At 42.0% G+C, this 18102-nt stretch overlaps 2 protein-coding genes and 1 long non-coding RNA gene across 8 annotated transcripts in view; 1 reads left to right on the forward strand and 2 right to left on the reverse strand.

Annotated features, from left to right (window-relative positions):
- The window catches only part of BRD1 (bromodomain containing 1), a 61727-nt gene extending 53896 nt beyond the window's left edge, over window positions 1–7831 (reverse strand). The window contains exons 1-2 of one of the 6 annotated variants that reach the window (XM_064445633.1): window positions 7459–7831; window positions 1743–3123 (exon numbers count right to left, since the gene is read on the reverse strand). In XM_064445633.1, coding sequence (XP_064301703.1) covers window positions 1743–3109 — 1367 coding nt within the window. In that variant the 5' untranslated portion in view covers window positions 3110–3123; window positions 7459–7831. Of the gene's footprint in view, window positions 1–1742; window positions 3124–4074; window positions 4210–6573; window positions 6643–7458 lie in introns of those variants that run through there. The other 5 variants (XM_064445641.1, XM_064445624.1, XM_009500740.2 and 2 more) reach the window with 5 other exon arrangements.
- LOC135311649 (uncharacterized) lies at window positions 6711–7532 on the forward strand. Its single transcript, XM_064441709.1, has one exon. The coding sequence runs from the start codon at window positions 6711–6713 to the stop codon at window positions 7530–7532; it is 822 nt and encodes a 273-aa protein (XP_064297779.1).
- Window positions 7832–8188: 357 nt separating the features above from the next.
- LOC135312438 (uncharacterized) lies at window positions 8189–17993 on the reverse strand. Its single transcript, XR_010371956.1, has 2 exons — window positions 14731–17993; window positions 8189–14304 (listed from the first exon to the last, which is right to left on the reverse strand). It is a non-coding gene; the product is annotated as an uncharacterized LOC135312438 (long non-coding RNA).
- Window positions 17994–18102: the final 109 nt, after the last annotated feature.

The raw sequence follows: 18102 nt of genomic DNA on the forward strand, positions 1-18102 counted from the left end.
ACAGGATAACTAACATAGACGAGAAGCTAGATTTAGATTGTCAAGTCGGCCCTGTAAGTTAGGACTTCCTAACTTGGAAATTCTGGACCTGCAATCCAAATACAATACTTTTAATATTTTATTAGGGGAAAAAATAATTTACCTACTAGGCAAAATTCAACCACCACACATTATCAGTGCAGTACTAATACTGCAAGAACAAATTCACACACAGTGAAGTGGTGCCTGTTTTGAGAAACTTTCTAAACTACTGTTATTAAATCAGGGGGAATTTAATTCAAGGGGTAAACACACACACTGATGTTGTAAATGCTATAAACAGAACAAATACTCCATAAAGACGATCTTGGTTTTAATCCCAATAGCCCAATTTTGCATTTCTCAGCCCAGTATACTATGTCTCAAAGGTTCAGCAGAGCCAAAACTGTATCTTTCCACCCCAGAGCTTTGTCACTGCTCAAATCCCAGAAACAAATTATTTTCACTGTTGAAATGCATTATAACTCAATTTAACTGAAAGAAATGTGAAAAAAGATGCTACTGTTCTAAGCTAACTCAAGTTCATGCTGAGGTTTTGAAATCCTGAAATAAAGATATCAAAAAATCTCCACTTTGCTCCAATTCTGTTATTATTTATGAGAACACGACTTGAAACATCCCCGCTTTCTGCTGCATCACTTCACTAGCCTCACCAGATCTACAGGCATCTGCCAGCCCCCCCAGTCACCAATATAAAGAGCAATTTCAGTTCTGGTGTTCATGCTTTGTATTTGCACTTACATAACAAATGTTCCTGCAGGAACTAGAAGAGACACTAATATAAAAATCAGCTTAAACAGAAGTTCTTAAAAAGTATAAATTCGTAAGTAAATACAAGATTAGGATTAAAACTCTTCGTCACATGCATTAATTCATTTTTGTTCAACCACAAACATTTTACTGAAGTTACAGGACAAATATTTGATAGCATCACTGAACTGGGAGGGCAGATTCGTTTCAGGTTCCATTACTAAGAATACATTTAACCAACTAACTTACCATCACTTACTTGCTAACTTTTCTAAAAAAAGTCTGCAAGGTACCGAATTCATCCAAGCCTTAATAAACACTATTGCATTTGCAAAAGGAAAAATGCAAATTTAGAAAAATCCTCCTGAAAGTTACTCTGCCCCACAAGGAAAATACTTTCTGGAGGGTTTTTGTGTACTAGTTACATAGATCTTACAGTACAAGTTTACTTTTAATTTAGGTGAGATGAACAAGATTTAAATCTTATATATGCAAATGCAATTTTCATTTTGGGGGCTCTTACAAATTAGGAAAAGAAGTTTGGATTCCCAAATTATGAATACAGTTAACCTTGAGCTTGGCTGGCTTTTTAATATGAAGGTCAACTACATTTGCTGTTCTGAATTCAGTGATTAATTCTCAAAAGTACAGCAAATGACAACAACTGAGCACACCACATGATTTGGTCTGACAAACAGAAAAAAGTATTTCTGAGGACAAGACAGACCACTTGACCGCTTACGATTTTCTCTGGAGAAGTTACTGCATTTTTAATGCAATTTCACCACGTACAATGTAAGTAATTTACATTAATCCTCTGAGTAGAGTATGGCCTTAAGGAAAGCATATAAGAAATGCACCCCCACCCCCTCCAAATCATCATCTAAAAGCATTGGTTTAAAATTAAACAGGTAATTAAGCAAAGGTTTCTCTCACTTGGCTGATTTGCTTACCTCTGGGGGGGGATATAAGGAGCAGATACTGTTGGCATAACCGTACAGGGTTCAACCACTGTTTTCTTGGCCTTTTTTGTCTTTTTTCTGACTTTTGATGTAGACCTAGCAGTTCTGACTGATCCCTCCTTTCTACAAACACCGTTTTTAATTTCAGCTTCTCCATAAATATTTAGAGGTCTCCGTGTGCAACCTGGTGGAGTATGTACATCACAATAGGCAGTCTTTTTTACAGAGAACGTTGTCCCACTGCCAGTTAGTTCTTTCACAGGTTCCATTTTCATATATAGACCGGCCTTTTGAGCACACGTCACATGGAATGCAGTATAGCAGTTTGCTTTGTGGCACTGGATGCAGGCACCAACACCTTTCTGTTTACAGAGGTAGCATGTTAACTTCCATCTGGCTGGGGGAATGTTCCTGACACCATCAATTGGCTCAATAAAAACTGTATTGGCAAATCCAACTTCTGGAATCCACAAAGCACACACCACATGTCCCCAACGATCATCATCAGTCTTTTTAAAGGCACCTCCCTTGTTTGGGCACAGCACACAGTCTACAGGCCGAGAACGGGACTGCAGACAGTGTCTGCAGAGCCACTGGCCCTCAGGTATATATGGCACCCCATAGCATTCCTGGTGTACTGCTAAATTACACATATCGCAAAACAGGATTACATTGCTGTTCTGACATTCACCATCCATGCATATACAACACACCGCATCTTCATCAATTAAAGACTGATGATCACCCTGTTTTTGGTTCTCACAGTAAGACTCTTTTTCAAACCTATCCATAAGGAATTCAAACATATTTTGTGAAACAACTGATACTCCATCACTTTTCCGCTTCTCATTTATTATTTCTAACCACGCATAATCTTCTTCATCCATGTCATACTCAACTTCGTTATCAAGTTCTTCTGCTGACTTCTCAATGAATTTGTAATAAACTGGGGGTCTCCGAGGAGCCGAAGGGGGACTGTATTCAACAATCCGTACTTTTGGTTCTGGAAGAGGAGTTGTTGTAGCAGGTATACCGTGTGAGCTTGGTAGAGCTTCATTTTTCTTTTTCACTTTGTTATTTTTATGCCGTTTGCTTCTTAGACAAACTGGTGGTCTTTCGCTATTTTCTTTATTGCTGTTGCATTCACTCATTTCCTGGGCTGTAAGATCATCTTCTAAGATAATCTCTAAAGGATCAAAGATACTGATCCTATGCAGGCGACCTTCAATTTCTATTTCAACCATTCTTTGAGCTTGAGCGTATGTCAAGGTTTCTCGTGTGGGGGAGTGCTTAATACTGCATGGGGAAGAAGAATGCCTTGCTGCCGATACTCGATGACATCTTCCTTTTCTCCTCATTTGGTAATGTTTACCTAAAATTAGAGCAACAGTTAATATTATGAACTCCAAACATTCACATTAAAATATTAGTTTTATTATAGCAGGGAAAAAAACCCTTCAGTTCTATAGCCCCCAACCTATATACTCAATTAAGGAAAAATAAAAAAACCCATCTCCCTTACTTAATAGGACTGCTCACACTGTTTTGCACAAATTTAACCTACTGATAAATATACCTCCTAAATAACAGCTTCTCTAAGTAAATACAGCTGTACAAAATCCTTGATACAAAAATCCTACAGAAGAGCTGTCTGTAAGACCTCCACATGAGTGAAAAAAAAACCTGTTCCTAAGTGCCACAGAAAAAAAATTACACCTGTTACATTGTAAAAAACCCTTTAATTCAGTAAGTCCTGATACCTTAAGGATGCCTGCAGTTTGTATTTTTTTCAACAGCTACAGTTTACTTTCTCCAGATCTCCCTCCAAAAGAAGTAACATAATCCTGAAGGAAAAGCAAGTTTTCCCCACAACTTTTCCCAGTGCAATTTGGAAGTCATGTTAACAGCTCAATTACTACGCCTATACTTAAAAGAGAAAAAACCACGCATACTTCCAAATTGGTATGCAAGTATGCAGTTTGACAGCCCTTTACTTTTCTACTTCTTTCTTCTCAGTTCTTAGTGAGCATATCATTCTTTATAAAATGACAAGAACACAATTGAACCTGCAATGCCTGATTTGGCACAGTATTGACTGCAACTCGGAAATATTCCACCTGTAAAGCAGATTTGACTTACACCGAAAACATGCTCCCTTCATGTAAGTGCGCATGTATGCACACCCTTTTCCCTCAACAGATTCAAGAGCTGTTCTCATAGCAACTGGGGTAGATAAAAATCTCCCTGTCTTTAAATCCAATCCCAAGCTCTTAAACATAGTTTTCAAGTTTATCACATAGTGGGAAAAAATCGTTCCACATACCATAAGAAGACATAGCTTCCCCTATCCCCCCCATGAAGCACCACAACTAGGACAAGCACGTGTTTTGATCACAAAATTTCTAATCAAAAGCTTCCACGCTGATGCCTTCTGACATTTTAATGTTGGGGGTTTCTTCCTATGAAGGCTGAAAAATATTATAAAACCAACTGATAAGATCAAGTTTGAAAGTTCTATCTCCCTTCCTCTTAATAAAACATTAATAAATAGCAAAATTCAACCTCAGCTAGAGAAAAACTCTTGATCCTTAATCACTGGCTTAAAGTAGCATTAGTAGCCTCACCCTTTCAATTCTGACGAATCAGAAATTCTGCACTTAAAGTCAGTGTCGTGTATCAGCTAAGATAACACAATCAGTGTTAGCATGCATCGCCAAAATAGCAGAGAATAACAGAGATCAGAACACAGAACTACAGAGGTCAAAACACTATTATCGTTAAAGACTACTATGTCTATTTAATGAAGAAAACAGCAAGGGCTGGAACAATTCCATAAAGAACTCCCCGTAGCCTGCCTTTTGCTTAGACTATGATACCAATCTCTAAAGGTGCACCTTCAAAGTACTAAATAAACTTTTACAGGAAGACTAAATAATTTAAGCAGCTAGCATTAAAACTAGTTCTTGAGAGGGTCTGATCTATCTGGTCTCACAAACTGACCTTGTTTTCTCAGGGAAGTTCAAAAGATGAATCTAAACTGTTTTTATTATTCATGTGACAATTGCGTTGCTCATAGATCTGACTTTTACACACATAATCCTTAACTCTTACTACTTGTTTTTATAGCACAAGCACAAAACCAGACAACAGTCAGTGTTTGATCATGACAGACCTCTGATCTGCTCTATATAACCAATGGATGAATAAAAAAAGGCTCCACCTCTTCAAACAAGCTTGGAAGAAATATTTAATTCTGTAAAACAACATAGGATCAAATCTGATTTCTTAACTGCAGAAAAAGTTTAAACCACTAATACTGCTACAGAAGGGCAATAACTAGAAAAAAAGACATACTGATAATTTAACTGGAATTAAAAGTTAGTTCCCAGTTTCACAATAGATTTCATAATTCAGAGGCCAAAGATAACACAATAGCCCTGATTTCTCTTCATTATTGTGAACAAATAATGAGACTGATGTGTCAATGTACAGCACCCTACTACAGATCAGAATGACTTCATTTTATTGTAGTTTTTTTAAATTACTGCTGTCTTTAATGTAGTCACAAATCAAGAAAAACAGATCATTTGCATTATGTTTACCTCATGTAATTGCACTTCAATTCTGTCTAGATGTGAAAGTCTGTGGGGTTTTTAAAAATGTCCCTCCCTACATCTTGGCTGGTCGTGGATGTCTTCATAGTCGCTCACATGGATAGCAACTGTTTTGGACAAAATACTGGGCGGGGGGGGGGGGGGGGGGAGATGAGAGGTAGTCCTCAGGTATCAAAAAAATCTGCAACTTGTCCACACTTCACTGTCTAACTTAACCTAGTACCACATAAAAACACATTAATGCTAGGCTTCCAAGCTCTCCAACCCTCTCTGTTCCCGAGATCCTTATCCGTGGCTGCAAGCAGGCAATAAGAACAGGAAGAAAACATTCAAAACCACAAGTGTTCTTGCTTTAAGATTCATGACTACTGTCGTAAAGGTCAAATAGACTGTATGAACCAGAATGATAAAAAACGATTGAGCTAAGATCTGAGCATCTTCCCTGTAATACTCAACTGTAAATAAAGCTAAATTAGGAAGCAAATTACAGGCACTGTTAAATGCAGAACGGATACCCAACAAATACAATGCAACGAAGACAGAGTTGGAACTGGTAGTACTCTGGTGAAGTTTCATAGAAACTTAGTGTGAATAACTTAAGTGCTCCAGAAGCCAAAGCAGTGGTTTGTTCTGTTTCTCCAAAATTCTGTTTGCAAATGTCCTATAAATATTCCGGAGGAAGACCAGGTTTCTGCATAGCAAATTCATGACCGGCAATTGGTTTGCTTTTCCTAGTTAATTATCAGACATCTTTCTTCCCTCCCCCTCTCCCCCCGCCGCAGTATCCTGTAGATCCACAGGAATGAAGATCATGGACTTAAGTTCGAAAAAGAGTAAACTCAGGCAGTTACCATTCAACATAAGTAGAGATACCGCACTAACAGCAAAACAAAGTTACTTTAACGTACACCTGCTAGCACTTTTCTGCCTCTTACAACAACTCAAAGACCACAGGAGACAAAACTGGAAAGTTATCCACAGCTTCCCTCTCTTGGAACTATATCAGCTGCTTGGGAAGAAAGTCACCAGCAGACGCTTTCCCTCACCACAACAGAACTACACGAAAACAGCTGTTTGTGTGGAACCCACGGTATGAGGGGAAAAGTACTTCTTATCGAAGCGTAAGATAGCAAAAACCGGCAAGAAAATCAGGATAACGTATGTAGCTTTTGATCGTAAATTCCTTTTACAATGTCTGTCCTAGTTACCTTCCTCCTCTTCAAACAAATTGCCTTTGGGCCCTGGATCCCCTGCTCAATGGAAAAGGGAATTCCATTCTCAATGGACACTTTCAAGCAGACCATTAAAAAGAGAAAGACACAGGAATGCTCTTTAGTCCCGGACAATGAGGGCGGGCGGGCAAACAGCGCTCACGCTCACACGGGCCGGCCGCCGCCCACGACTTCAGCCGGGCGGCAGGAGCGATCCCCGCGGGGGCGATCCGGCCGGCGGAGGGCCGAGCGAGGCGGAACCCGAGCCGGCCAGCGCCCCCCGGCGGGACGGCCGCACCCCGCCCCCCACCCCGCCCGGGGCCACCCCCGCTACCGGTAGGGCTACCGGCCCCCGGGCTACCGGCCGCCACCGCCCCGCGCGCGCGCCCTGCCCCCGCCCACGGGCCCGCCCCCGCCGTTCCTGCGCGAACACTTCCTGCCCACGCCCAGGGAGCCTCCGGCGCGCGCACACCCCTCCGCGCCGATGGTTCCTGCCCGGCCCGGCATTCCCCCCTCCCGGCCCCCGGGAGGATGGTTCCTGCCCAGGCCCATCATCTCCAGCCCTTCCCAACAGTCACCTCCCTCCCCTCCGCGAAAATACTCGGCCCACAAAGATGGCGGATGACAAAACAGCTCCAGCGGCGCCCTCCCCCAGACCGCCGCGCTCGTCTCCCCCCGCCCAGCCTCCCCGCCCGCCCGCCTCGCCCCCGGCCGCCTTCTCAACCCCCCGGTCCTCCCCCGCCGCCCTGCCCAGCCCGCCCTGCCCTTCCCCCCAGCCTCCCCCACCCCGCCGCCACCGCCGGTCTCCGTCTCGCCGCGGCGGGACCGGCCGAGCTCCCGGACCCGCCGCCTCCCCCCACCCCGCCGCCCGCGCTCACTCACGCTGTGGGAGCCGCCGAAGCGCGGCTGACAGACCTCCCGCTCCGCCTCTGCGGCCGACGCTGCGGCCGGTTTAATGGCGGAGGTCCCGCCGGTGCTGCCGCCTGGCCCCGCGTCCGGCAGCCGCGGGCGCTGAGAGGGCCGCGCTGCCCGCGGCGGCGACCCGGCGCTGGGTGTGGGGGGTCGGCGGCGGCGGCTGCTGCAGCCGGGCGCGGCGCATTCGTCAGGCGCGGCGCAGGTCGCCGTCCGGCTGCTGCGGGCTCGGCGCTCAGCTCCCGGGGCTGAGGAGCTCCCCTCCCCCCTCGGCACAAACAATGCGGCTTCACCACAGCGCTGCGCCGGCGGGGGGGAGGAGGAGGGAGGGAAGGGACGTGAGGGCGCCAGGCGCCGCCCAGCACCGCCGCCGCCGCCACCGCGGGGCGGGCCCTGCGCGCCGCCGCTCCCCCCGCCCCGGATGGCGGAGGGCCGGGCGGGCTGGCGGCAGCCGGACCGGGGCGCTGCGGCGGACAGGGCCGGGCCGGGCCGAGGCTCTCTTCGGTGGAGAGGGCGGGAAGGCGGTGGCCACAGCAGCGCCTTCCCGCTCAGGGCCGGCCGGCCGGGCCCGGCCTCCGCGCCTCGCTGCCCCTTCCGCGGGAAGAGTTAACCGCGGGGTGAAGGAAAGGGTGGAGGAGGGGGAACGGAGGAGGGGGAACAGGGGCGGGACGCGGCTTGTTACAAAACCAAGGCTCGAAACTACAAGCGAGTGGTATTTATTATTTCTCTGGGGGGAAGTCCAAGCTTGAGATTCACACGTAGAAAATTTACTTGAAAGTTAGGTTTTGCATGGTCTCCGGGTCAGGCTGCTGCTACTTTTAACTTCACTGATAGTAGCCTTACATTTTGACAAAGCAAAAAGCAAGTTATTTCTGTCTCTCCCTGCAAAGGACACCCTTTGTTACGTTTTACTTTTAGACAGCCATTACAGCCACATTCAAGATCTGGAGGATTCTACTGCAATACATTTCTGTGAGGCAGCAGCACCCACATGCTTAAAAAACAACTTGTAGCTAGCCCAGCCTAGGATGAACCCTTGCCTCTGCTGATCGTACAGAACACCTCCAGCGTGTAGTAAAAAGCAAACACTCAAGACAAGACATCATCCTCTTTGCCCATCTGTAACAACCATCCGCTGAGTAACGCTTTCTTCAAAACAACTTGCCAATTCATTTTTACATTTTCTCTAGTGCTGCTCTGCTTCCTCGCCTCAAACAGCAGTTAGTCCTACAATAAATTTAGGACTAGGAAATCAGAAATAGATACACCTGTCATTACTTACTTGTACAAAGTGAATTAAGATCGAGAGCTTAAGTAACTTCGCTAAGGAAATCCCGTCGAATAGGTAAAGTACTTTCCAGCTCCTTTTTCCCCATCAGGGACCATCCAGCACACCGACCTCTTAACAAAACAGAAGCTATTAAAACAGCAGTGCACTCGGTGTAGAAATAGATCTTTAGGATCAGATAGGCCCACTTAACTTCAATTTCCAATAAAACAAAAACAAAAAAAGATTGTATGAACTACAGAGGCCTTCTGGTCATTTCTGTACTTGCCTGTGAGGAATGACTCTCCCGTTATATCACTTAAGCGATCCTACCATCAGTCTCAGCAAGTCTAACTTAAATCAGCATGCTGTAAATGTTGTTGCACTGGAATTCAGCTTGTGATAGAAAGATATTAAAGAGGAAGCAGCATACTACATCATATACATTAGCGCACAAAGGATAAGGATGCCTAGACATGATAAATAATGTCAAGAAGCTAATAATAAGTATAATAATCTCATTTATGATAGAAAACATGTTGTTTTATCTTTTAAGTGAGAATCCACATGTGTCTGCTCTGCAGCTGTACGAAGGCTGTGTAACTGGAGACAAGTTTTCCAGAGAACTTGATGGTGTCCATACTCTCAAATGTCTGATCCACAAGGAAGTTTGGCACTTTTCCAGTTTCTTTTTTTCTGCCAGGTGGACTACAGCATTCCGTAGCTGGACGTACCTTCAATGATACAGTGTTCCTTACCGGTATTTGTATCATTTAACCATCTATTTTAAACTTGAGCTTTATTCTCTAGCAAGCTCTACTTACATGACTACTTCTTGAGATTCATCTTCCAGCTCTGCCTGCCCCGTGCGTAGGGCACATTTGGTAAAAACACTCCATCCACAAGGTGTAAGATCTAAAACTTCATGCTGATAAAAACAGGAAGTGGCAGTTCCAAATGATTTCATTAAGGAGACAGCAGCAGCAGCATTGATTCCCACAACCTATTGACCAAGGACTCGTAGCACAGCCTGAATCAATCATGACAATGTGTTATGGTACCAGGAGCTGATCTAACAGATTTGAAATTAAAATCTTCTGATCCACTTTCTGATGCAGAAAGGCCTCCCTGCTCCTCAGATTCCCTACAGAATTTCAAAGAACTGCTGAGCTTCATTCCCTGGTGCCCATACTGAAGACGGTGTCTCCACCTCAAATTACTAACATGCAGGCAGGGTTCATCAGCGTTCCAGATCCTGTCAATTCTTCTCAATAAGAAGGTATGATGAGTTTTTGCTATAGCCCGTCCAGGCTCTGGCACATAACATGTGCCATTCCTTGATACGGTACCTCAGAGCAACAGCACAAAGACCAGGGCAGGCTCAACACATAGTTCACTATTAGGAGCTTTACACTTCTGAATCATATCTCATTGACCTGATGACAGGCTACCAGATCAGAATCTTCAGCCCCACTGTGTTAAATATTAGTGTGTTAGCCCATATTATTTCAAAATGCAACAGTATGTAGTATCGTCTGGGGCATTTGGCTAGTCCTTAGCACACACTTCTATAATCTCAAAGATCTGTTCCCTTTGCCTTTTCCATCTCACCAGTGAGACTTGGTGCCTCAAAATAGTATTCTTTCTGTTTTTGGACAAGGAAGAACTAATTCTACTGGGTTACCATACAATTTCAAGGAAAAAAGAACCGTACCTCTGAACAAGAGTTTGATGGCAACAGGACCCTCACCACCTTTTTTGGCACTAGCTCAACATGTGCTTGGGATTTCAGTCCCACGCCATCGGAATCTTCACACTCCTACTTGGCAGCATCAAGTTTTTTTCAAGTTGCCACTGCTAACTCACCCTGCATGGAAGACTTCCACAGAAAGAATATCTTCTGCCTACTGGCTTTCACCAGCACTAGTTATCAAATTCTCAAGAGAAACATTTCAAAAAGGAAGGATCATGTAAACAAACACAAATGCTATTTATCTGCGTTGGATCCTCCTCTCCTTCCTCGCAGAAGGAAACTTCATAGGGCACATTTCTAAGTTGCTAAAGTGTATCACCTACGTAGTATCATCTTTGCTTTACAGATTAATAATGATCAACTCAGACTTGCCACAGCACTTAAATATTTGCAGTGACACTGATTTCCCCTCCATAGAACTCTGTATCTGTCTCCCAGTCTGAACAGCTGGCTGGTGAAAGGACAAGAGGCAGAGCCCACTCCACATATTCTTTAGAACCTGCAAGACACTTCTCCATTTCAAGATAGGAGGATGACCCACACATGCATGTTATGGCAGTCCAAAACCTATCATGATGACAAGCCTGTCTAACCTTGCTAAGTCAAGTGGTACCTCTGTATAACGCCTCAAGCCAATCTGTCTCTATAAAGTTTTCAAGTCTGGCTTCCCCACTATACCGTTTATACCTTCAGACTCATCTATTAATGATGAATGTTGCCCCTGAGAATACAGTCTCATAAGACAAAACATTACTATGGTACCTCGCTTCCTGCAAGGGGATGCTTTTTTATCTCCCTTACTTCATCAGTTGTGGCACATGGCACTGGCAAATTACTTGCAGGCTGGTTTTTCTCAAAAGAGAGGTTATTCCCAAACCTCACAGAAGCCAGAACATGCACTGCAGAAAAGATGCTGCAACCCTATCAACATGTTACAGCAGTGCACTGACAAACAAAACCACAACTGTTTACCTTCAGCCCGTGAGGCAGTGTAGTGTCCCTCCACCTCTCCCACCTGATCTTTGCAACCTATTGTATTTAAAGACAATTCCACATATCGCTGATCCATCTACTTATCGTTGATACTTTGGCAGAAAAAGCTGACTTATTTTTGATACTAGGCTGACTGGAATATATGGTCCGAAGTCCTAGATGACAATTCCAGAACAGGGATCAACCTTTTGGCTTCAAATACAGGAGAAATGTATTGGCCCTTTTACCCCTACATATTTACTGAGTATCTCCCTTGTTCTCTGGTTAAGAAGAATCGTCTGATTTTCATTCCTCTGATCCTGAAGTTTTAGCCTTCAAAGGGTGAACTTGAAGACAAAAGGGTTAGTAAGATGAAATAATATTGGTGTTCATCCATGTTCACCAGCTGCTAGGGAATCAGGTTTTTTTTGCTTCTTCTGGCCTCACTGTTACTTCCTGCACGTACCATATTTCTTATTCTCAGAATCAAAATGGGTCTCTACAGAATTGGTAAGAAGACCCTTTAGATCTTCAGAACTGTTCATGTTGATTCAAACTAAAGGTCTTCACCAAAACATGAGATTTAAAACAGACTGGAGGCTGTGTCAATGCCTTTTATGGTACTGATAAAGGCAGAGCCCTCTTATCATCAGAACTCCACCAGAACTCAAGCCACATCAGCATGCTTGCTAAGAAATGCCTCTGTGAGTTGCATCTGCAAAGCAGTCCTATGGAATGTTATCTATAGATAATACTTAAAGACCATTTGACAGAGCGGTCTTTAAGCTGTACAGCTGCTATGCAAAGGCCCTCACCCCATTTCCATTTAAGCATTTGTGGCAACTACTGCTTGAGTCACCTACTGCAAGAAGAGGTTTGTAGACTGTCACTTGCAGACAGAAAGATATGTTAAGCAGTTTGTTGAGATACACAATTGGCAGGGTAATCTGCTTACTGCCTTACTTACCCTCCCACTATCTAGCTTGAATCCTTTAACCTCATGTACCTTTTGGATTTTGCAGTTATAAGGAGGTCTCTACCATATACACTCATAACTGTTGCATGATGGAAGGTGGGGCTTGAGCTCACCCCTACGGACACAGCAAAGATTTAAAAAAAAAGTCCTCAGTGTTAAGATATACATGAAACTGTATGTAAACTACTATTCAACCAAAAATAAAAAAAAAAAAACAAAACACAGTTCCCCAAATTACAAAATGCTACACCAAAAGCACAAAGTTTGCCATCTACTCACATGTAGGTCCTTTAAATAGCAAAACTGCTATCTACTGGACACCATTCTGTTGAGCAGAACCCTTTGGAGCAGAGTTCTTTTGCTCTTATGTTTAACAATACTTTGTCTACAAAAGGGCAGACAGAGCCACAAACAAGGGAGTAGTATTCCCCTTCTCTCTAGTCATTGTATCTTTGGCATTAATTATTCAGTTCCTAGTGTTTACAGTTTGGCACTTTTATTATGTTCTGCATAGTAACTCCACCTGCAAAGGTCTTTATGGGAAGCTATTCCTGCCAAATGGTAACTGCCATCAAAATAACCCTTCATAAACAAGTCACCAATTTTTTGTCTAGCTCCCAGAACTGCCTCCCTGCATGACTGGATGAAAATGATTGCCAGCACAGGGGAGGCAGGAGGAAAGTAAATCCAGGCTTTGGGAATGCCCCTTCAGCATCCCTAGTTATTAGCCATCAAAAGAAGCTGCACATTTAGAATTACAGTGTCTGTCAATTCACATTGTGTAACTAACTGAGCCAAGTTATGAGCAAAGACAAAATGTCAGTGGTAACAAGTAGGATTCAAAAAGCAAAACAATAATTGCTATGTGAAAAGTTCTAAAAATATCATACTTTCATAGCAAAAAATTACAAAACACTGGCTAAACAATTTACATTGGATTTTGACTTTTTTTTTCTTCCAAGGCATGCTGAGGAAACCTCAGTAGCAGATAAAGATGGAAGTTATAGAAAGTTAAGGCAACAAAAAAAGCACCTATTTGAACTGAAGATTTTTGTCAAAGGCAGCCACAGCAAAAGGAAAACAAAATGCTGTCTACAAAAATATCTGATACACAATATATTTCCTCAAATGAAACATCATTTTCAGTATTTTTATTCCAATTTCTCCCTGTGGTTGTTTTCCTCATCAGGTCTGGATTTCAGAAGACACTTTGTGTAGCACAAACTCAGGTAACTGCTTAAGCCAGCATAACCCGTTTGAAGAATATTACTGCAAATACATTATTACTTCCTCTCATAACCCTTTCCTGCTCCTTGATCCTTTCCTCTGCACCGGAAACAGCCTTCATCCAAGCAAAGAAGAGTTACTCACTGCCTTCATAAAGTCTATTAATTTTATTTTATTTATAAAGTCCCTTAGAGCGACTTCTCTATTCTCAATTCCTTGCTGTCAGTATCAAAAATTGCAAGTGTAATATGTAATGAAGTATAAACCCTGAGTGAAGCTGTTTTCCTAGTTAGGTCACTCACAAACCTGTATCTCCAAGAAACAATCTCCAATGTTTACAATGAATTAATACTTCAGCCTTAGTATAATTAAGTTAAAATTCAATCAGCAATGAGAGAAAAATCCAGTCTTAATTACTTTACTACCTCTTCCTCATTCATTCTAGAGGACAAACCTGGTCTGTAGATGATTAAGACAGTATGCAGTGGAAGAAGCTGTGCTGTTAGAATCCCTAGTCATTTGCTGCAGAAGAAATCCCAAAATAGATGGGCTCATTCAGAATTAAAACCTTGTCTCCTCATTTACATGGGGAAGGACTACAAAGCAAGGTGACATCAAAATCTGGGGAGGAAAAAAATGAAGTGAAAAAATAAGTCAGAAGCAAGACTCAACACATGACATCCACAAAAAGCCCCGAACAAACAAGAGAATCAGACATGGCTCATAGCTCCCTCTGTTCAGAGAAGCCCAACTCATATGTATCATTTAATAAATAGTAACGAGCCCGACACAGGTTTTCTTTGCTTTGTCTCAGACACATCTACCACCTCACCCAGTGCCTGATGCTGGCTAATAAAGAGATTTTCCAAACTCACACACGTATAATTCAGTTTTGATATACAATATGGCTTCATAATGCAGACAGAATCTCAGTAGGCTCAAAAAGAAAAGCTAAAATAAGAACTTTGAATTGAGCACTCCTGAAAAACATATTCCAGCACCATCCTCCCTCCACATACAGGGTAAGTATGAATAAATTCTGTGAACCTCCTATCAGATGCTCAGCTCCAAGTCACAAATTGCTGATGTACATCTCTGATCTACTATAAATCCAGGATGATGAAGAGATTAGACGGTTGTGTCTGTAACAAATAAAGTAATTAATACAAAAGCACAAAGGCATCATGGTTTTGGCAGTGAAATGTTGCTTGAAGTTGCTCACAACTGCTGCAAATTGTTCATTCTTTATTTTCTGAGCACCCAACTGGAGACCTTGGATCTGATGAGCAGAGCCAAGTGCCTGCTGAAGATAATGGGGTATATAGGCTAATATATAAGTACTCTCCTATGTTAAGTATTCTTAGAAATTGTACCCTTGTGATACTAAATTGGTCATCCAAATTTAGTACTTCTAACCTCTATTTTAAGGTTTTGATCATTAAGTTGGCACTGCCTAGATAGGGTCCTGGAAGAGGCTGAAGCCTCTAGGAGGAAAAGAGATTGTTTTACTAAATATATTATCTCTGTGCATACAAAAGGCAGCAATTCTTTGTGCTTGCCTTAAGAACTATTAGTTCTTGATACAGTCTTCACAATTTCATATGGAAAATGCATCACTAATGCAGGAGTTTCTAGAGGAGAAGCCAAAGGTTTGAGTGATTCAGTAAGGAAAACAATCTTATCAGAGCGGGTTTGGAGATAAATATATTAACTGCCCATTTCTGCTAAAGCAAGAGCAGCAAAATGGTTAATACACCCAACACTGGTTTATCAATATGCCATTGTGACACTTAAATGTTTCCAAAGGAATTCAAATTCAGAAAGAAAAACTACATCAATTTGTCATTGTAGTAACAATGTTATCTTTAGTATCAAGAAAGAAATGGATGGAAGGAAGAAAAAAAGTCCCATTAAGATGAACAGCTCAGTGACTGGAGAGACTCTGAGACCACAGAACACAAAGCTTTATCTGGAGCAACTGAATATCTAAAATCTTCTAATAACACATAACATAATACTGACAAAGAAATAGGTATATTTAAGGCATATTTTAAATTCTGTCACAGTAGGAAGGGATACAAGGATGTCACCTAGTTTCCAACTGGTTTTAGGCTCTTGTTATAGCCTCCCTGTGAGCCTTCCAAGTTCAGTGTACACCCCAGTGTTGAGAACAACAGAGAGTTGGTTACTTACCGTTACTGCAGTGATGCTGCCTTCTCTGAACCTGTAACACCTATTCTCCAGAGAATCCAAACAGTTTATTTGGGAGCATGCTCTCTTAGCTTTCTGATATGCTACAAAACGTAATGGGGAACCAGGTACTTGCAGTTTGGTCCAGGGACTGGAGTGAGAAATTACTTTTTTATATTCATTTAATAACAGATCACTTTTAATTCATGGTAGGTTCAGTTAGACATGCAAATAAAGATGTTTATTCACAATATCTGAAACAGATAACAAGTTTATAAAGACATAAGTAGGGGAAAATGAAAGAAAAAAATTACTTTTCTGAAGTTAAAAAAATAAAAATTTTGGGTTTTTTCCTGTCAAGATGTCTTGCACAGACTTTCCTAATATTTTTCTTGCCAAATGACTATGTTCTTTCACATACTTACATGTCAGACTGTGTGCTTTAGAATCTGTATCTTTAGACTACCACTACACCAATGCTGCTACATTCACCACAAGCTGGCAGTCTGGAGCCTTCCCTAGGCATAGCAGTTACTTTTCCTTTCCTTTGCAGGCATATCACCAGATCACCATCATCTCGTTGTTTTATTCTTCATATTACTTCGTTGTTTGTGAGAAGACTTTCTGGCCCCAGCTTTGCTCAGATTTTTTAAAGACCTGCTTTCTTATGTTTCTAGTGTGTATTTGTAAAACAGAGAGAAGTTTCAGCTATTTCACTCCATCTGTGATACACGTCTATAAATTACATCCTGAACCACTGATTGGTCCTCAAGTCACTTAGAGGATAATTTGAAGAAATAACCAACTGGCACCAATCTCAACTTTCACCGACCCTTAAGGAAATTTTTGGAGTAGGATGTACAAAAAAAAAAAAAAAAAAAAAGGAAGAGGTACAGAGATGCATACAGAAAGAGCAACATGCAGTGGGAAAGCACAAAGTGAATTTCCAGTCTTTTTTAACTTACAGTACAATTTTTGACTATAAATTGGTAGACTCTAAGTCATAGCTGTTTCCAGAAAAAAAAAAAAAGGCAGTTAAAGGAGCCAGATATTCTAACATTACCATGCTTTTTGTGGCATGGTGAGTGTAACTATGTAATTCCAAGTAAAACTCAACATACCTGTTACAATTTCATAGTTCTCTAAGAGATACTTTATGAGATTATATACTTCCATTTATTATTGCTTGTTAAATGATCACCATCATCACCTGTCAACAGACTGGTGATAGAAGCTTCTTAGCTAAGCTCTCACACCTCTATTACCAAGTCTAGTTGGCAGATTTGGCCAAGACAAAACTTCATTTTTAAGTAGTTTTATTCATATAAATGCACTTTTGTGACAGTGGAAGCTGGGCAAGTCATAGTAACTTCACCTCAAATCACTTCGGCCTCAATTGCCTATAGTAGCAGTTCAGTGCATCAGTAACACCACACACTGTTACAAAGTTGTAATATGGAACTAAGAAGGGTTGCCAGCACATAGTGTAATAGCTGTTTTGTTGTGATTTTGAGTAGCATGTGAGTGAAAAAAAATAACCTGACATGAGATTTCCAAAGGAAACATTAACCATAACAGATCATTTACTTTGTTGACTGGCACCATCCATTTAGAAGGCCATGCCAGTACTATAGAAGTACAAACATACAAATACTACAGAGGAATGTTCAAAAGTTCAAAAGTGATAAATAGATTTCTTCATATACTGCCATATAGCCATCAAAATATTTTTGACTGAATCTGTTAAATTTAAAAAAATAGTCAATTAACTGATGAAAACAGATCAAAAACCAAGTACTCGCTTAAGCACTGTATCTCTCCCTATAGACTGTCATGATCTGAAACTGTGCATTATTTCAAACCAGTGCTACTAGTGTTTTTCTCCTCCTTCCACTCCCAAAGGTAAGATGCAAGCTGTTATAACCAGCAACACTAAAGTCTAAGAAGCAGAAATCTATAACTGCCACTGGGAATTTGACAACAAATGTCAACGTTTCACCACATCATATCTCTACCCAGCTCTCTGCAAGAAGTGACGTATGTTAAAAAAAAAAAAACACAAACAAAACAAACTACCCTGCTTCACCCCCACCCCACCCGAAAAGCCTCGATCCCTCAGTCCACTTGACAACCTTGACTAATCTTCCTCAGTCACATAAGACAGCCACTGACCCACAACTGAACACCAAAACTGGACGAGCCTTATCCAGCAGAAATCCGAGACCCAGC

This window comes from Phalacrocorax carbo, chromosome 1 (assembly GCF_963921805.1).
Source record: "Phalacrocorax carbo chromosome 1, bPhaCar2.1, whole genome shotgun sequence".
NCBI lineage: Eukaryota > Metazoa > Chordata > Aves > Suliformes > Phalacrocoracidae > Phalacrocorax > Phalacrocorax carbo.